The sequence below is a fragment of the Mesoplodon bidens genome, assembly GCF_964165515.1.
Source record: "Mesoplodon bidens genome assembly, chromosome: 15".
In the NCBI taxonomy this organism is placed as follows: Eukaryota; Metazoa; Chordata; class Mammalia; order Artiodactyla; family Ziphiidae; genus Mesoplodon; species Mesoplodon bidens.
In genome coordinates, this window is record NC_138171.1 from 41,433,151 (window position 1) to 41,453,632 (window position 20,482).

The 20,482-nt window shown below is 48.4% G+C and overlaps 1 protein-coding gene across 4 annotated transcripts in view; it reads left to right on the top strand.

The window, feature by feature from the left end:
- The window catches only part of AUTS2 (activator of transcription and developmental regulator AUTS2), a 1,141,238-nt gene extending 1,122,272 nt beyond the window's left edge, over nucleotides 1-18,966 (top strand). For all 4 annotated transcript variants that reach the window (XM_081255239.1, XM_081255240.1, XM_081255242.1 and 1 more), the window contains 8 exons: nucleotides 424-495; nucleotides 1,731-1,760; nucleotides 3,798-3,869; nucleotides 7,105-7,246; nucleotides 10,832-10,909; nucleotides 11,858-11,941; nucleotides 13,062-13,284; nucleotides 15,805-18,966. In XM_081255239.1, the coding sequence (XP_081111365.1) occupies nucleotides 424-495; nucleotides 1,731-1,760; nucleotides 3,798-3,869; nucleotides 7,105-7,246; nucleotides 10,832-10,909; nucleotides 11,858-11,941; nucleotides 13,062-13,284; nucleotides 15,805-17,053 (1,950 nt within the window). In that variant the 3' untranslated portion in view covers nucleotides 17,054-18,966. The remainder of the gene's footprint in view (nucleotides 1-423; nucleotides 496-1,730; nucleotides 1,761-3,797; nucleotides 3,870-7,104; nucleotides 7,247-10,831; nucleotides 10,910-11,857; nucleotides 11,942-13,061; nucleotides 13,285-15,804) is intronic.
- Nucleotides 18,967-20,482: the final 1,516 nt, after the last annotated feature.

Sequence of the window (20,482 nt, forward strand, 5' to 3'; positions counted from 1 at the left end):
AGTTAGCTTAATGTCTGTAAAACACGTTCAGTTATTCTGATGAGAAGCGCCTGATACAGCAGATTCTAATGATGTTCACTTAAGCATTTCTTGGAAGGTTTGGTGATAAAGCAAAAAACCCACAATGACAGGGCTGTCAGGAACTCGGTAGAAGATGGCTTTCAGGGGCACCTCTCTCTGCCTGGAGATGCCACTGCTGGAGAGGGCAGGCTCTGGTCAGGGTCCCCTGGGGAAACAGGGAGCGGGGGGCCTCACGAGGAGCGTATGTGGTCACGGAGGAAAATGGATCCGTTAACTCTTGTATTCCAGAAAGAAACAAACAAAAAAGGGACGTTTGAACTCTGTCATTTAGAACGAAAGGAAGACCTTGCTTTCGTGTCCCGTGTTATATGCTTCCTAAGCTGTGGTCTAATTAATTTGTAGACGTCCAACCCAATCGATGTTGCTGCCCGACCTGGGACGGTCCCACACACTCTTCTCCAGAAGGACCCGAGGGTAAGTGCAAGGTCAGGCTGGGTCTCAGGTAACACAGCAGATGGCGTCTCCCCAGGACAGCCAGCCCAGGGCTCACACCTTCCTCAGCCCAGCCGAACAGCTGCTGCCTTAGCTCTTCCTTCTAGTTTGTGGAAGATGCTAGTTACTCTTAGAAAACAGAATCTCCCTTGCGGCCATGTGACACCAGGGCAATGACTTACCACGGGACAGAGGGACAGCTTATGGTCTAAGCCCAGGAGTCCGACACTCTGAGCTTGCGTAGTTTCCACTCAACCAGCCTCCTCTGTCTCCATCTCCTAAAATTTCTCTCACATGCAAAAGAAACGGCTGTAAAATGTTTTGAACGGAAAGGCGCTATGCTCTTTTCTTCCTGGAGCTCACTGTACCACACAGCGCTTCCGAACACTCTACTTGTAATGTGGTGTCCATACCACATGGACAAAAGGGTCCATACCACATTACATTACATTATCTGGAGCTAAATAAAATATCCATTATACTTCGGTTGTGTTATTTATTCATAACGCAGACCAACTCTCAAAAAGAATTTGAAGTTACACAGTAGATATAATCTTGTCTCATTGATTGTTATTCATCTTCATAGTAAATGGGGAAAAAATAATTACCTTTTACAATATTGTCTTTTTCCCTGGATAAGGGCAGTCGGAAATTGATAACCAGAATTAGGTAGATGTGTAAAATGACTCAACTGTGTATTTGTATGATGTTTAGTGAACTTCTTTAAAACGTCTTATACCTCTAAGTGATGTACAGTCATCAGATTAAGGATAGTTATTAAAGATAGCCTATTTCTACTGTGTGTCTGGAAAGGACACTTCTCCTTAATTATCATTAGTATCCAGTCTTTCAAGTCCATGGTCTGAAGGCCTTCTCCCTTAGACCCATGCAGTGAGGTTTGGAAGGGCTGCTCAAGACAGTGAAACTCCTCAGATGTGTAATGGGAGCAAATCGTGTTGCCAGAGGGCAAATCACTATTGATTAAGCTTGTCCGGGGGCTTGTCAGCGTAGATGTACCGAGGCTTGTGAGGTGGGGGAGGGGCGCTTGGCACTTTTGATAGTGTGAGAATGGGTTAATTATTCTCTAAAAGGGCCTCATTTAAAAGTAAAATTCTAACATTTTAATTTCCCCTCCTAATGAAGCACTACAAATTTGTTAATTAGAGCAATTGTTTGAGTGACAGCCATGTAACCAAGTTGTCATTTTCTCTTCACAGTTGACAGATCCTTTCAGACCTATGTTAAGGGTAAGCAAGCTTCTTCTAGAACTGTTTTGCAACCCCTGTTTGACTCCCAGAGGGTTAAAAATACAATTATAAGGAAACAAGCCACAGAAACACTGGAGTAAAATGTTGGAACGACAGTGGTCAGGTTTTTCAGAGTGTGATTGAAAATGGCCTAAATGGTTTTGCCTTGAGCATTGGAGGACGCCAGGCCATGGAGATAAAGCGAACAGATAAAATTCAACTGAGTCAGATGCTCTTGTTAGTTCTGGCAAAAGGTTTGACTTGTGGAAAACTTAAGGGAAAGACTTAAGCTATAGGCTGAAATTAGGATTCCACTGAGCTCCACCATTTCTCTTGCACCGAGAAAATACATATCCGGGTCTATTTGTTTTGGCTGGTGGCTGCCTCTTTCTGCACTAAGTGATGTTGACTTGTCACAGCCATTCGACCTTTTTCTCTGGTGCAGAAAAGAGCTACTAGAAGGGGCTTCCCTGGTGGCGCAGTGGTTGAGAATCTGCCTGCCAATGCAGGGGACACGGGTTCAAGCCCTGGTCCGGGAAGATCCCATAGGCCGCGGAGCAACTAAGCCCATGCGCCACAGCTACTGAGCCTGCTCTCTAGAGACCATGAGCCACAACTACTGAGCCCACGCGCCACAACTACTGAAGCCTGTGCACCACAACGAAGAGTAGCCCCCGCTCACCACAACTAGAGAAAAGCCCGTGTGCAGCAATGAAGACCCAATGCAGTCAAAAATAAGTAAATTTATATTAAAAAAAAAAAAAAAAAGAAGAAAGCTACTAGGAGTATTGGTTTGTCTTGAGAGGTCTGGAGCATGGCCAGCAAATGTCCTCTAAAGAAGTGCTGACTTCCTTGGTATATGTGGGGAGTGGGGAGTGGTGGGCGGGGGGATGATGGATGGTTGGATGGAAGATGGACGGATAGTAGATTTCTCTACTTAACCCCTTTCTGGTGCATATAATCAGATAATTCAGTTTCTCCAAAGGGGGAGAAAGGAGGATGGTGTCATCACGTAGGCGATTTCAAATGACCCATAATTTCATTACAACAGAACTGAACCCAAACTTGGATTTAAGTATGTATTTCAGAAGCGGCTCCTTAATATAGAAACCAGAAGTGTCTGTCCTTTGCCAGTGTAGGAATGGGGCACTGTTTCTTCTCATCCATCCCGCTGTTATTGAGCTCATGTTCGGAGCTTACGGGTGGATTACGTAGCAGGAATACAAGTGAAGTGGCACGAGGTGGTCCCTGCCCCCCAGGTAGTGAGACAAAGCTCATAGCTACTCCGCAGCTTAGAAAGCAAAGACGTGAACTAGTTTGAGAGACGGGGGTTGACACCCTCCTAGAGGGTAGGGCAGGCACTCACTCTGTAGAGGCCTAGAGAGGAGAAAGGAGCGAGTTCTCTTCTCTGTTGCTTTTTTCACTTAGAAATGAACCATGCCACCCAACACGAATGGGCAGTTGACTCTTAATGAAGCACTTGTGGGAACTGGGCTTCAGTAAAAATGTGGTGGATTTCTTTGTTCCACTTTGGGGTTTTTTAAAAAAAAAAAAAAACCCAGTGTTGGGGGAGGTGACACAGGTTCTGTTCCCTCTCTTGCTTTCGAAGTGGTTCACGGACATGCACTAATTAGTTCTTCTGAGCAGCCAGTTTGCATTACGGCCTGGCCATGCTTGTTCAGTAGGGCTTCACTCTACCAGGCCTGCCAGCTGGCGCCAGAAGAGAGAGAGGGGGCACAAAGTGGGATTCAGGCTTTGCCACGTTCTCCTTGGTAACCAGGGAGGTCCTCCTCGGGGCTGGTTTTCTGAGGAGTAGCTGCCAGCTCGGGCTCCCGTGGCAGGGGAGGTACAGCCCGCTGGGGCTCTCTCTAGCCCGGGCACCAGACTGCTGCTGAGAGAGGGCACTTGGAGGGGACAAAGCATCTCGTTTTGTGGAAAAAGCCTCTGCAGCTAGAATCTGCTGGAAGCTTTGGGGAAGTTGAAGGGGGTTTTCTCTGAAAGTCTTCCTTCTGACCACGTTGCTCTTTCTTGTTCCAGAAACCAGGGAAGTGGTGTGCTATGCATGTTCATATTGCCTGGCAGATCTACCACCACCAACAGAAAGTCAAGGTCAGTCTTGCCTTCCTAGTCTTGGGGAGGGGTGCCCACCTGCGGGCGTGGGATCTCCCGATTGAGGAAGCATTGAAACAGATTCTAAAGTCCCACAGGCAGGCAGGCAGGCAGGCAGGCAGGATCAGGTCTCTCTTGGAAAAGCTATTTGGCAATCTTGCTATTAATTAGGGAGATCACCAGCAAATAGCAAAACAGAAGCAAACTGATAACATCCTGATTTTTTTTTAATGATTTTGCATCTTATTGATCCAAAGGGCCTCTATAGATTAAATCCTAAAATAAAGGTTTGGGTAATCTAATTATAGTGACAAGTATTAGTATGGAAAATACTTAGTGTCTAGGAAGAGCTGTACATGAAAAATTTTTTCTGTAAGAATTGGTACATTCTTTCTTTTCTCCCAAGCATTTAGAAAAAAATTTTTTTTCCTCTTCCATTACGGTTTATTACGGGATATTGAATATAGTTAGTTCCCTGTGCTATACAGTAGGACCTTGTTATTCTTTTCATTTTATGGCTTTAGAAAAAATGATCATTTATGCCCAATATGTTACTCATTTAGGCCTATATGATGATTCCATTAGCAATCATATTATTAAAAATTCCTCTTCTAGAAGTGGTATTTGGTTTACAGTGACCTATCCCCACTCTCCTTCGTCCTCCTGATGACCAATGCCAGAGGTCAGACTACAGTCAGTGCTTGTCAGAACTGCCGTCTGGCTGGTTACCTTACCTATCCTGGGGAGATTTTTCTTTTTTGTCTGTACTTTCATCATACAGATGAATACATTCCATGCATTACCAGGGCTTTATGATGAAATAGAAAACAGATGAAGAACTTCTGCAGATGACGCGATATGACATCACTGGTGAACTTAGGGACCAAACTAACTGACAAGTCCAGATTTTACAGTCTGAGTAACTATACCAATCAAGTAATTCCAGTAAACTTCCACTGGAATCCATATTTTCATGAACAAGCTTTTAGTCCTAACAGCATTCGGGGGGCCATCATCAGAATGAAAAAAGGAGGGAGGAGAGCTAGTCATCCCAGAATTTTTATTTTTAATGGTTAAACAATTATTTAAAAACCTGCCTAGTTAGAAATTAAAAAGCCACCCTCAGTGAATGAGGTCACTAAGATATCTTGCTTTGGTACCAAATACCTGCTCTTTCTCAGAATATCCCATCGGTGAGTCTTGCTCACCTTGACATTAGTGTTAGGCGAGGCTTTATTAGAAACCTGTTGGTTTAGCTTCATTAGAAAACGCATGTGCTCTGAAGAGCTAACTAGATTTTGCTGGTTAGTTCAATTCACTTTTGTTCTGGATGACGTGGTTAGCGGAACGGTGGGTAAAACACGTCCTCCTGGTGACTCGTTTGGTTAAAAGCGATGAAGGATGTCATAGGTGCCACTTTAGCATCTTCCTTTCCACAAGCGTGTCCCCAGTGACTCAGAGGTTCATTATCCCAGTTCAATTAGGAAGACCTCTTGCACAGGAGATAGCTGTTCATCTTCCCTTTCCGGCAAATTCTTTGTAATCCCCAAGCTCCATTTTGCTTCACGGACCTAAGTTGTGGTTAATGGAACTGTGCTGTGTACCGTGCAGTATTAGCACTAAATAATTTGGCAGCCAAATTAAAGGAGGCACTCAAAAGATTTTTATAGATTCATAGTGGATTAGCAGCTTTGTTTGGGGGGTGGCTATCACTTGATAGTGGGCCTTTCATGAGAGAATTCCCCGTAGATTTGAGCAGAAATTGCATGGTTCCCGAGTAATGTTCATTTACTCGTTCTTTTAGCCACTCACCAGATACTTCTTGGGAGAGCCCACTGCTCGCAGGTTCTTACTGCTGCAGGCTCAGGGCATGCCTCTGTCCCGGTGTCTAGTTGCTCAGAGTTCAGTAGTGAGGGTTGGTGTGTGTGGAAAAAATGGTGAACGTGTGATCTGCTTCCCGGGGTGTTGCTGCCAGCTTGAGGGTTTCGGGTGGGTTTCATCCTACCTGGGAAGGATGGGTGAGTGGGATTACAGGATGGTGTAGGGTTCGGCGCTAGGGGATGGCGAACCCCTCTTGTCTCTGACTCCTGCACAAGTTAGATCAGATGTCGCCTTGTGGACGTTACTGTGTGACAGGACATGAGGGAGATGGAGGGGGAGTGGGGCCAAACGGACAGAGAACATCCGACGAGCCTAAGAGATGGGAAAGGCGAGGTCAGAAACCGAGGAAGGGCCGTGAAGGACTGGGAGGCTGGAGAGCTTGAGAGGAGGGGGCGAGGGGAGGGAGATCTGGAGCCTCGGCCCCAGGCCCAGGTCGAGGGTCGGCGCTCATCGGGGGCGGTGTGAGGCCAATGCCGAGAAGGCTGTTGAGAATCGAGAAGGTGGGGCAGTTTGTAAACCATGCCGCAGGAGAGGCTGCCAGCCTCCAGAGTGAGGCCAGCAGGAGCAACTAGGAGGAAGGTGATGAGCTGGTCCCTGCGCCTCAGAGGAAGGTGAGCTGACAGGTTAGCGGAAGGGTGGATAAATAGATTGCAGTTGATGGCAAGGAGTTCACAGCAAGAGAGGTTCTGGAAGGTTTACTGGTCTGGCCGGATCTCTTCCTCAGCTAAGTGGGAGTGTAGCGGGCACAGTAAAAAGCCCCCATTAGTAAAATTAATATCCCTACTTCGTTTGTGTTTCTTTAAAAATATGTAACAACGATCGTTTGAAAATTAGCTTGTAGGCATGCAAATATTTCTTTATAACTTTCAGCTACTAATGTACTGTGAGCTATTAGAGCATGGCAAAGAGTCATTAAACAATTAATTTACACAGCAGAGTATTCATGCAGAATCCCTAATAAAATGAGCTTTAAAACACTATCATTTAAAAACTTGCTGAAAGGAGCTTTCGCGGCAAATCCTAAACGACTTCGGAATGGTGGTGGTTTCGGTAACTAGTCCGTGGTTCTGTCCCTCAGACCCCTGTAACCTCAGGGACCGAACCCGAGTTTTGCCCCTTGACATTTCTGCTATGAACCGCGGGCCCTGCTGGCCCCACTTTTCTGGCATTGGAGGGTGAAATGGTTTGTGGGTTGCTGTGTTCTCACAGCGTTTGTAAACTTGAACCTGACGAGGGCTCAGGGCCCGAGTTCATAGTGTTGACTCTCTCGGTCTCAGCCTCCTCCTCATTAATGTTTTTCTTCCCTGCTGCTTCTCTTGGGGTGCCATCCTTTCCTCCCCCCTTGCTGCTGTAGAAACAGATGCAATCAGACCCACACAAGCTGGACTTTGGCCTGAAGCCCGAGTTCCTGAGCCGTCCTCCGGGTCCCAGCCTCTTTGGAGCCATCCACCACCCCCATGACCTGGCACGGCCTTCAACTTTGTTCTCTGCCGCTGGTGAGTTCCGAGGGGCGAGCTGGGAAACGTAGTTCTCAGGTAGCTGGATAAGTTACATCTGAGCTCTGGGCCGCCTGAACGCTACAACGTATGTCAGTTTGCAAGGCAGTATCACAGCGCATCTCGGGAGATGGGCCCTTCTCCATGGATGCGCCCCCTTCCACGAAAGAAGGAAAAAGACGATCTCTCTGTTCGGGGGCTCATATTGCTTCTCTATTAAACCACTATAACTCACAAGCATGTCAAATGCTATCGAAAAAGAGCTGAGAGCTTGCAAGGGCTAATCGGAAGGAAACAATGCCAGGAGTTGTGTAAGGATGCGGCTGCTCTCACTGTCCCTGCCCACAGAGCACTCGGTGGTTTCACACCATGATGCTCGGTCATGCCGTGCGTGAGGGTCTGAGGATAAAGAAATACAACTAAAGTAGTTGCTGGCCATGTGGTCTGTGACGGGGAGGGTGAATTGGTTGGTTGCTGGTTTTCTCTATTACAGGACTTAACATTCTTGCCTGGTTGGTTGTAACGATGCAGGAAATTTAGGGGACGGCGTGTAAAACCCCCAACAGGTCTATTCATTAACCTCTGAGAAGACACACTTCCAAGTGCCTTGTGCATGTGCCGAAGTGGGTCCCTGATCATCACTGCATCAGATAACCCGCCCAGTCCTGCTCCAGGACCATGCAGACAAAGGCAGTGGCCTTCAGGAGCATTAGGTAGACGAGAGCAGCCCTACCGGTATCAAAGGTTCCTTAACATTCAGTCTTTTCTAAAATTACCTTCAGCGCACAGTGCCCGGCACATGGGCTCCACTGGGTAAACCTCGTAAAGGACAACGCCGAGCTCATTCTAGTGACAGGCTCCATGACTTCCTACCCACTGTGCGGCGTAGAATTTATTCTTCTGGACCTAAGTGTTCAAGGGGGTCCCTGTTTCTAGTCCTTAGCGAGCAAGTTTCACACCCATCCCACCTGCCACCTTCCCAGGCTTTTATTCAAGACTCGTGGACCTAAGGCTCCTCCATTCAGGAAGAAAGGACCACCCGCACTGCAAGCAATCACTATTCTAATGGGCCTTGTTGCCACAGTAAGGGTGCCGTCTTGAGGGTAGATGGAATTTGCAAAGGTCTCAGGTTTCTCTCTGTCAGTTCCATCTAGGGATATGTTTGAAGTCTTCGTTACCATGGCACCTAGGCTCTGAGGGCTACATGAAGAGCAATTTTTGGAGAGAAATAGATTTCTCCCTGGCTTCCATCTGAGCCAAGCAGATGAACTGGCTTCTTTTGCTTCGATAATTCTTGAACTGTGAGGCACCCCTGGGGGCCCCGCGCTGAGCGAAGCGCCGATCCTCGTCGAAGCATTCATTAGCTTGTACTACACAGTGTGCAGCCAAATTTTTATTTAGCTGGTAACACTGTTCACACCTAATGAATGTGCTGGGTTGTATTTGCCCTGTGGAGGTGGTGTCATTTTTGCACTTTCTGGGTGGTGAATAAGCCACCATATAGGGCTGAACAGATAACTCCTCAGGTGCCTTCCGATGTCGTGGCTCTGACAGATGTTTTCCTATGCTGTGTGGCTTCCTCCACACCCCAGGCCCACAGGGCCCTTCCAGGCTGGGGAATAAAAAACCCCAAACATAAATTAATAGGGTGTTGAAGGGACAGCCCTCCTCCACTTAATTTATGTTCCTGAAGGAATCTGTATTCATTTCTACGAACTCAGTCAAAATGCAAGGGATTCTTGGAATAGTTTTAGTTATTGGTAAATCCATTCAGTCCCGGTTTATACTTCTATGCTGGAAGGTAGTCTTTTCTAGTGTAATCAATATCAGATTTTTCCCCAAATGGTGAAACTTTTAACTGGTAAGTATAATTTACACATACTTGTTAAATTCAACCACTTCCATCTTGCTGTTGGGCACTAGCGCCTGAAATGACGAAGGGGACATCTTCAGATGACCTTGGCCCATCTCTTGTCTAGAGCCAAGCCGGTCTCCCGGAGAACCTGCCTTCTCAGCTGTCAGCTGCACGTCAGCAAGCCAGGTGGATGCCCTAAGTTTTTGGAAATAGTGTCCTTCCCTAATTCACAGGTGCACACTCTGGCTCTCTCTTCCTTCAAGAAAATGATTTGAGGCATCCTAAGGAAATACATACTGTTCAAGGCCAAACAAAGTAGAGGAAGAAACGTGGATAAAGGGAAAACCTAAGGAAAGAGGAGCACTAAGGTAGACCGGAGTTCCCTGGCAGGCAAGGTAAAGACTAATAGAGGTGATTTAAGATTAGCAGTGTCCAGAAGCAAGTGAATAAACTAGCTTTTCCTGGCACTGCCCACAACCTGATGTAACTCACAGTGAGTTTCGTGGGGTCGGGCTTTATAATCTCCTTCAATGCGGGTCCGTGACGGTGAACACATCCTCAGGAAAAGAGATTCCACAAAGGCCCAAGCAGTGCAGCCCAGAGACACAGCTTCGTGACGGCCGCTCCTGCACCTGGATTAGACAGTGATTCTCAGAGTGAAAGTCTTGCCCCCAGAGATGTCTCTGAAGAAAGTAGCCCATGGCCAGATGTTGCCCTTTTAGAGACTGAGAGAACATAGTCACAGCTCCTACTCCTTCAGTAAAAGAACCTTGCTTCACAGTTTTTACCTGGCATTTCTCCAAGCTTACTTGGTTACAGAACTCCCTGCCCCACTGGCATTGCTTCTCCAGGTTTCCAGTACTGTGTGTCAGCCCTGAGAGAACCATAATTCAAAAAGAGTCAAGTACCACAGTGTTCACTGCAGCACTATTTACAATAGCCAGGACATGGAAGCAACCTAAGTGTCCATCGACAGATGAATGGATAGAGAAGATGTGGCACATATATACAATGGAATATTACTCAGCCATAGAAAGAAATGAAATTATTTGTAGTGAGGTGGATGGACCTAGAGTCTGTCATACAGAGTGAAGTAAGTCAGAAAGAGAAAAACAAATACTGTATGCTAACACATATATATGGAATCTAAAAAAATGGTTCTGAAGACCCTAGGGGCAGGACAGGAATAACGACGCAGACATAGAGAATGGACTTGAGGACACGGGGAGGGGGAAGGGTAAGCTGGGACGAAGTGAGAGAGTGGCATGGACATATATACACTACCAAACGTAAAATAGATAGCTAGTGGGAAGCAGCCGCATAGCACAGGGAGATCAGCTCAGTGCTTTGTGACCAACTAGAGGGGTGGGATAGGGAGGGAGACGCAAGAGGGAGGGCATATGGGGATATATGTATATGTATAGCTGATTCACTTTGTTACACAGCAGAAACTAACACACCATTGTAAAGCAATTATACTCCAATAAAGATGTTAAAAAAAAAAGTAATACCTCTCTTTGGTGGTGGCCAGCCCAGCCAGGAAAGGGGGTGATTTATTTTCTGCCTCCTGATAAGCACGTTTCTCTTTCCCCGGGTGTTGCCTGGACGGACGTCAGCTCTGTTCTTACTTTAACGTGCTCTCTCCTGGGGTCCTTTGGTGACCGGGAGCCAATGGCATTGTAGAAGTTGGCTTCCTCTGAAATCTAACTCCATTATATTTGACTTAACAGGTGCTGCACACCCAACCGGGACCCCTTTTGGGCCACCTCCTCATCACAGCAACTTCCTTAACCCTGCTGCTCACCTCGGTGAGTGGCCCATCCGCGACGGGCAACGACGTGTGCATCTCAGAAAAACCTTTGTTCACTGCGTTCCTGCTACACTTCCTGCTAAGTGGGCCGTAGTCCCAGATAAGTCACTTACTGCTTTAGGTGGTGGTGATCTTGTAGAACTCTGAATCCCCGCCGTCCATCTCCAGGATTTCAGCACCTCTCGTACCGTGTTCTTCAAGTAGTAGATCTGTGTGCAGTAGTGGTTGTGTGTAGACTTGCTGAGGGTGCGGTGGGTGAAAGCCATGCCATGGAACCCCAGGGCATCCACATTTACAGCAGCCTGTCCCTGCCCCTTGGAGAAGCTCTTGCCCACATAAAGGCACCCATGGAGGTGGAAAGGACACGATGATGCTATGAAGAGACACAACATCCAGTACTTTTTAATCACTTCACATTTCACAACCCCAACCCTATTATAGCTCTTCCTAGTAAAGGTGCTTTATTTGTGGCCTTTATTTATTTGATGTTTTCTGCACGTGCACAAGCAGATGCAGGCAGTGGTATGCCCAACGACAGGGTATAGGATACGTGTGCCCTCAGAATTTCATTGAGAGATTGATTTTAAGCTGCCATCTTACTTCTGGTCTACGAGAGCCGACATGGCACATTCTGGGAAGAGGGGAGACAGGCAGGGAGGCATCTGAGCGTACTGTGGCCTGAGCAGCGTTCCCCACCCAGCAAAAGAGAAATGGGGCAAAATGCATAGTTCTGGAAAATAGCTTTCATAAATATTTTGCTAACCCAGTGCCCAATGCAAAAGGATGAAAACCCTTGGCATAATCTGGCAGGAGAAGTGGGACAGGTCAGGTCTGAGTATAAATGGGGCAAGGATCCCCCACTGCCTTCCCAGCTCCCAGGAAGCTCTTGGCTTCCTCACTCAGTGGAGTCCTGCAACCATGTCTTTCTCCCCAATCTTGTCTGCAGAGCCTTTTAATCGGCCGTCTACGTTCACTGGCCTGGCAGCAGTTGGTGGCAATGCCTTCGGGGGACTTGGAAATCCTGCAGTTAGTGAGTACCGCTAACTTTTTAAAATCTGCCTTAAATTATTTATCTACTCTGATCTGTCTGTGGCTCAAGATCTTTCTAGATAAAAGGGAACCACGCTGTTGGGAAACAAATTTAGGTTATGTCATTGCAAAAGCAGGCCTAATCAGTGGAGTTAGGTCTAAACCCATGTTTTAAGGCTAGCCCGCAGTTGATCTATGTTCCTGAGGGTCAGGAAAGGTAGTGTAGTCAATTGAACTCCAGAGAGTTTGCTGAAGTTCACAGTTTCATCCTTATTCCATCTCTACTATCCCACATTTTAGCCACAGCTCCCATTAGACGTGAAGACATCTTTTAAATTTCATCTTGCTTTATGGGGAGTGAGAAAACACACTGAAGAACAGGAAAGCAATGCAGGCTCAGGACAGTCAAGAGAGGTGCTGCATAATCCAGGAAGACTGTGTAGTTTTCCACTACTAAGAAGTCTGTCTAAAGTAGGAAGGGCTCCTGTTCTAAACATGCTTTAGCCACTGAAGATCAGCTTGTTTTCTTTCGTGCCATCCATACGTCATGCCCTCCGGCTATAGGAGACTTACAGTGCAGCTTGAAGCAGCCATCACAGTTCCATATAGCATGGAGACCATATATGTCTATTTGGATCAGGACCCTGTCTGGTCTCTGCTGACTCTAGTTTTGGTCACTAAGGTTGTGGACGGGGCAGCAGTCGTATTAGCAGGGTTGTGGCGGGCAGAGGATAACCATGAATTCTGCTCTGAACTGAGCTATTGACCTAGGTCACACCATCCAAATACACTCCTCTGCATGGTCGGGACGTCTGCGAGTGGCAGATAGGCGTGATTAGGTGATCCCCATACCTGTTGGGTCCCTTTCCTTTGTAATCAGCCCCTCCCGCCCCTTTGCCTTTGGTTAAAAAAAAAGAAAAAAAGCTGTGAGCTTACTTACCTCTCCAGTGTAGGACAAGCTCCTCTAATGAATCTGTTAATCTCCTTTCCTTTTCCAGCTCCCAATAATATGTATTCATTTTAACTCTGAATGCTGTTAAAAGTTTTTTGGTAAGTACCTTCATTACAGCAGATTATATAATTTCTCTGAAACCTTTTTGTTCTCCACTTCACCATTTCAGCACCCAACTCAGTGTTCGGCCACAAGGATGGCCCCAGTGTGCAGAACTTTAGCAATCCTCACGAGCCCTGGAACCGGCTGCACCGAACGCCTCCGTCGTTCCCGACCCCTCCGCCCTGGCTGAAGCCAGGGGAGCTGGAGCGTAGCGCGTCCGCTGCAGCTCATGACAGAGATAGAGATGTAGATAAACGAGACTCATCCGTTAGTAAAGATGACAAAGAAAGGTACGCAAAGAACCCGCTCTCGAGTCCCAATGGGGGAGCCCGCTCTGGGCCAAGTACTGGCCACCCACCCTCCCCAGCCCAGCCTCGTGCTTCAGCTGTAGCCTCCGCCCCTCACGCAGCCGGGGTGGTGTCCCCCCCGCCCACCCTGCCCCCGCCCGGCCCTTCAGTGCATCGTGACCACAGGCCAGCATCACAGTTCCGTATCCAGTACAGAGCAAGCGAATCCTGACTCAAGAGCAGCTCCACACTCAAGGTCCCCGTGAGCAGTAGTCTCTCCAAACATAAATCTCTCTCAAAAAGGTAGCAAGATGGAGCCTGGACCAGAAGACACACACAGCATGAATCAACACCATCTTTGCTTTCAAGTTCGTGCAGTCCATTGACTCATCCATAGGTTTTTTGCTCTCTCTCCCTTTTTTGTTTTCTTTTAGAAAGTCATGTTTCCATTGTCTCATTGTACTTTTCTCAAATTTTGTTCAAACTCAAATCCTGGGCTCACAGATAACTGATAAAATTTTGCTAACCCAGATTTAGAGAAACCTCACCAAGCAGTTTGGGTTTGGGTTTTGTTTTGCCAGTGGATAATTAATTTTACTAACCATTTTTATCTCCATATGTGGTAACCCATGCCTAAAAAGAATTAGCCTTAAAGAGGAAAATGTCTTATTTTTTCTGAAGAATGTCATAAGCATTCTTGACAAAGCATACCCCCTTTTCCCCCCTTTCTTTAGGGTATTTTCATTTTGAATGAACTAGCAAGGAATACACAAGATAACGCTCGACAGAAAATACCTAATAACACTTTCCTTTTGGTATTTAAATCTCAAATACGATCCAAATCTTTAGTTTTTCTTTACTGTGTATATTGTGTGTGTGTGTATGTGTGTATACATATGTACGTGTTTCCTAGGGATTTAAAAGGATTCAAGTTTGCAGGCTTTAAATGCAGCAGATTAAGTAGACCATCATAGGCCATCATGCCAACTGATTTCTTTCTTATAAAAGAAGAAGACGAATTTTTCCTTCAGGACAGCATGGTAAAAATCTCTTAGCCAATGGGAGGACTGTTTATGACATGCACCTCTGAGCTGTAAACTGCCAGAGTGAGGCGCGTCTGGAGCCGGCAGCCCCTGGACCAGGAGCTCTCTGGACGGTCTGTCAGTGAAGAGAAGGCAGGATATGGCAGCAAACCTTGCCCCGCTTTTCTTGATGCCGTCAAAAATGGCCTTTCAGATGAAAGTCAGGAAACTTAAAACACACTGGTCTCCATTCTTACCTTTTATTTTTTTTGCGGTACGCAGGCCCCTCACCGCTGCGGCCTCTCCCGTTGCAGAGCACAGGCTCCGGACATGCAGGCTCAGCAGCCATGGCCCACGGGCCCAGCCGCTCCGCGGCATGTGGGATCTTCCCAGACCGGGGCACGAACCCACGTCCCCTGCCTCGGCAGGCGGACTCTCAACCACTGCGCCACCAGGGAAGCCCTACTCTTACCTTTTAAAGATGCTCTTCCTTCTTAGCCTTTGCATATTGGCTAGAAGCAAAACTGGTAGGGGAAACCTCCTTAATTTCTCCCCCGGGGCCCCCTTGCCTTCTGAGCCACCCAGGCTTCCTGCTTCCCTCCTCACCTTTGCCAGGTCTGTCTCGGGGTGGTCTCTAAAAAACACCGGATTCCTGGTCCGGCCTCTTCATATTTTACTGTATTGTCCTCTGTTGCTTTGCATTTTGTGCCCCGTACTCTTAAGTAAGTCCCCACCCGAAACAGGCCTCTCAGCTTCTCCTTCACATTTCCATTCACAGATGGAACTTGTTCCCAACCTGTCCCCTTGAGGTTTTGTGTCTCTGGACCCACTTTTCCTTCTGGCTTTCCTCTATCTTCTCAACAGATGATGGCTTTCTTCTCCTTCCTAATGCAGAGGTGCTTTTTGCACCCCCAACATCCAGAAACTGTGGTTTCCCTTTTAACCCCCTTGGTGCTGCCTCTTGGAGGCCGCCCTGTATCTGCCCCCTTTTCTCTGAAACCAGCCCTTCGTCCCGACCTCGGGACAGAGATGTTCCCATAATCTCCCCGTTACTCTCCTCCCACTGGCTCTGAATTGCAATGTTGCAAGGAAGGTTTGGGGCTCTTAAAACTTGATTCTTGACACTAAAAGATCCTGAGACTAGGCAGACGGGCTTTGTGGTCCCATCACTGACGCACTGACCACGCTGGTCGGTTCAGGTTTCTGAAAGCTCTCCCTCCCTGGCCTGCATTCAGGCCCGTGCCTCTTACACACCGAGCGTCATTCCCTGCCTCAGACGCTCCCACCCCCGTCATCCCTAGCACTTCACCCCCTCGAGCTTCCTCTAAAATCTAGGCCAGTCAGGTCAGGGTGGCTGGTCACCCTGCCCACGAAGGGCACGTGCGGCTGCCCGGGGGAATGTGGGGGCCAGAGCCCCGCGCGGCCTCTTCCCACCTTCTCATCGGCAGCCCCTGGCTGGCCGGCAGCCCGTCTCATTTGCTTCCTGGTGTCTCCTCCTCAGGGAAAGCGTCGAGAAGAGACACTCCAGCCACCCTTCACCAGCACCCGTCCTCCCGGGGAGCACCCTGGGACACGGCCGCAGCTCCACCGAACAGATGAGGGCTCATTTGAGCACCGAGGCTCGTGAGAAAGACAAATCCAAAGACAGGGAGAGAGAGCACTCGGAATCCCGCAAGGACCTGGGCGCCGACGAGCACAAGGCGAAGGAGGGCCCCCTGCCCGAGAAGGACGGCCACGGCCACGAGGGCCGCGGCGCGGGCGAGGAAGCCAAGCAGCTAGCCCGGGTGCCGTCGCCCTACGCGCGGGTGCCCGCCAGCGACAGCGCCAGGCCGGGCAGCGCCGCCAGCCGCGAGGCCGAGCCGCGCAAGGGCGAGCCGGCCTATGAGAACCCCAAGAAGAGCGCCGAGGTCAAGGTGAAGGAGGAGCGCAAGGAAGACCATGACCTGCCCGCCGAGGCCCCGCAGAGCCACCGGTCCTCGGAGCCGCCGCCACCGCCTCCCAGCTCCTCGGCCAGCGTGCACCCAGGGCCCTTGGCCTCCATGCCCATGACCGTGGGGGTGACGGGCATACACCCCATGAACAGCATCAGCAGCCTGGACAGGACTCGCATGATGACGCCTTTCATGGGCATCAGCCCCATCCCGGGCGGAGAGCGCTTCCCATATCCTCCTTTCCACTGGGACCCCATCCGGGACCCGTTGAGGGATCCCTACCGGGAACTTGACATTCACCGGAGAGACCCACTGGGCAGGGACTTCCTGCTGAGGAGCGACCCCCTGCACCGTCTCTCGGCCCCCCGGCTGTACGAAGCCGACCGCTCCTTCAGGGACCGGGAGCCCCACGACTACCACCACCATCACCACCACCACCCGCTGTCGGTGGACGCGCGGCGGGAGCACGAGCGCGGGGCGCACCTGGACGAGCGGGAGCGCCTGCACGTGCTCCGCGAGGACTACGAGCACCCGCGGCTCCACGCCGTGCACCCCGCCTCCCTGGACGGACACCTGCCCCACCCCGGCCTCATCGCGCCCGGCCTGCCCAGCATGCACTACCCACGCATCAGCCCCACCGCGGGCCACCAGAACGGACTGCTCAACAAGACGCCCCCAACGGCGGCGCTCAGCGCGCCTCCCCCGCTCATCTCCACGCTGGGGGGCCGCCCCGTGTCCCCCCGGAGGACTACCCCTCTGTCCGCGGAGATCAGGGAGCGGCCGCCCTCCCACACGCTGAAGGACATCGAAGCCCGGTAAGGAGAGGACGGGATGCGCGCGAAGAGGAGGAAGAGAGCCCGCGGCCGCCGGCGCCAGACTCGAGAGTGCGCGCGGGCAGAAGTCCCGCGTCTCGACCGACGCAGACGGGGCGGGGGGAGCCCCCAGCACTTCCCCTTGTAAAAAGTGTATAGACTCAGTGCAGATTTTGAAATGTTTTTGTATATTCTATGTTGAAATTTTTCAGATCTTTTAGCCGATTCGTATGTTCTCATGTCTCCCCACTCTTTTGGTTTCTCGTATAAAACTTTTTGATTCGAACCAAAACAGTGAAGATGACAACACACGCCAATGTGGTGATAAGGGGGGGGCGGGGGGAGGAGACAACAGTCCACACAATCCACCGTGCAGAGGTCTTTCAGATGAGAAGGGAAGGCTGTGTACATAGTTATGTAAAAAAAGAAAAAAAAGATTGCTTCATGAGCTAACGGTTCATATATGCAAAGGGTAAGACGAAAGCTTTACTTTGTACAGATGTAAATAGATAAAGATTAAGTAACATAATACATTAATACTTCTTAAAATGTGCTATTTGCAGACTTAATATCAGTGAGCACAGTCGGCTTCGGCTGTGTTCCCATGTATTGTTCTAGACAGCTAAACCCTTCAACTATGCAATGAATGTTAGGGCTTTTCACAAAAGCCCGCCTAACTCAAAGGAGCCTTTTCAAGTCCATTTACAACATACTTAAGGTCATATTTTCCCTGAACAAGCGCTTACGTGATACGACTCTGTTTTCCTTGCTTGTTATTTCAAACGGAGAAACACCCGATTTTGCAAATTGGACCCCAGGCCGAAACTTTGCATCTGAAGTTGCTGCTTGTGGGCCTTTGGGGGAAGTGGGGAGTGCAGCCCCGGAAAGGTAACCGAGGCCATGAACAACCAGTGCCAGGGAGGATGGGAGTTGTCAGATGCCAAAATCAGGGGACACAAACAGGCCGCCAGCATCTCGTCACCATCAGTCACGTGATTTCACACACCCCTCATGTGGGAACCATGCGTTTTTTTAGTGTGTCCTGTTTCCTATCTGTACACACCTCCTCGTTCTGTAATGAGATTCAGTTACACCCAAACAAACAGATCCTGAAAGAAAGCTTCGAGTTTTCTCAGATGATGGATATGTTTTCACTGTATTCAATAACTGATGAAGTCAAGGTGCATATTTCCTAGTGTGGCTCACCATGTTCCCGTCGGTAATCAAGTCCGGGAGTAGCCGAAACAGGTCAACCTTGTGGGGCCGGGGAGCATTCCAGAGGGTGAAAGGTGGCGGCGGAGAGACGGTCTTGTGTGTGTGTGTGTGTTTTTGAGTTTGCATCAAATCTGTCTCTTCATGATACTTTTATAATACATTCAGCCTCTTGTCTACATATTTGGAGAGAATATGACTTTACTAGCAAAGAAATACAATATATCTTGTCTACTGGACTGTAAAATATATGTATGAAATAAAATTAGTTCCATTTGGTCTTCTAGTATATTAAAGTGCTATCTGACGTTGTTATCCTGTTTTTGCAAAAAAAAAAGTTAACTACAGACCATTGTTTCTAATAAGCAGAGAGATCTATTTTAGTAGTCAACTGAAGGTTTAGTTGTGAGCTTCAGATTTTGTGAATTCCAGATGTTGTGCAGTGTTTTTTTTTTTTTTAAGACAACAACTAAAAAGGAAAAAAAAAATCCAAGGAATATGTACACTGGAACCGTAGTGGTAGCTTTCAGTATTGTAAAGAGATCGTTCTATACAGACCTTTTTGCTGTTCCTCCTGTATGTAATAAAGTCCTTTCTAGATCCTATGTGAAAAGAAACGTGAAGCGACTGAGTCTCCAGCATGTTCTCATCGGCGGAGCCTTCTTGTGTTATGTAAACTGTGCCATGTTATTAAAAAATGTGAACTAAGCTTCCAGCTGCTTGTTTGTGTGGGATGGCCATCCTTACCATAGGGAAGAAGCCCTATTTGCAAGACAGACAGGGCTCTGGAAGAGAAACACCTTGAACCCCTGAGTGAGGACGGAAGGCTGACCGCCCTCCCTGACCCACGTAGACACTGCCAGTTAGTTTCTGTAAACGTCTGCCTTCTACCCAATCAGGATTTTTTTTTTTTTCTTTTTTGGTATGTTCTAAGCAAAGTCCTGTAAGTCCTGGGAAGGTACTTTTAGATTTCGTAGGTGATACACGTGTGGGCCGATTTAGCTAGCACCCTTTGTGCCTCAGGCCTCCTTCAAAACTCAGCACGTGCTCTGTCTGCGTTGATGACAGGTGTGATCGAGGGCCTTTGCCAACAGCCGGTGCTTGCCTGTTCTTGCCCTTACAACCTGTGGACTCCGTCTGTTGTATGTAACTTCAGACTTCCCAGGTATTTTGTTCCTTTCTTTTTCTTGTGTCTCACTGAACTACATGGCGTAACCCTCATCAGCTTGCAGACCTCTCCCTCGTCCTCTAAAATTTGTTTTTTCAAGATGTAAAAATTGTTAGATTTTCTGGTGTCAATATGATGCCATTGTTGTTTGGATGAGATGGTTTGGACGGGTGTTTGAACCCTAACTGGACAAAACAAAAGCAGTCCAGCTTAGCAGGATGCGGGTGGCCGCTGTCAGAGAAGATGGAATGGAAGCGAACAGAAACCAGGGGCTTGGTGTCTGTGCCTGCAGCTCTGGGGGTGGGGCGCGTGGGGCGGGGGGCTCTGGAAGGCTCCCGGCTGGGGGTACTGGGCTCACGGGCTTGGAAATCTGATGCTAGGCTTAAATAAAGGCCCACTTCACTCAGCCCTGCTTTTATGCTGATACCCGGCTCCCAGACTAGAGAAAATAACTTGAAGAAAAACTAGTAGGTTGGAAAACGTGATAAACACTGTGTTTTTCCAAATCAGGCAATTCTTGGGACCTTCCCAAGACTCACCATCAGCGGGCCTCGCCTTGCTATTTCTGGCAGACTGCCCAGCTTTCTCCTGCACGTTCCAGGCCGCCATCTGCAATGTGAGACCGGAAGTTACTGTCAAATCAGTCATGGTATTCAATCCCCCGGGCTTTATTCCTCTCAACCTTTGCATATTTTCCCTATAATTACGTTCTGCTCCCCGGCATTGATGGGTACCAACACCAATTTGATTTCCTGCTAACCTATAGATGCTCTAATTATCTCCACAGTCTTTGACTGACAATGATCTTGTTACCTTCTAATGGTACATGACAGGTGAAAGAGCGAATATAATGATGCAATAATTACCATTTCGGATGGATATTCACAACAGCGGTGACTGTTGATCCTTTTTTCTGCCTCAATCAAAGTGGATGAGAGGAAATAAGATACGATTGTCCACGTACATACCTACACAGCATAAACAGACACTGCCTTTAGCCATGCAGCTGTGGGTGCCCAAGGTGTGTGTGTGTATCCGTCCTGAGGAGCAAACTTG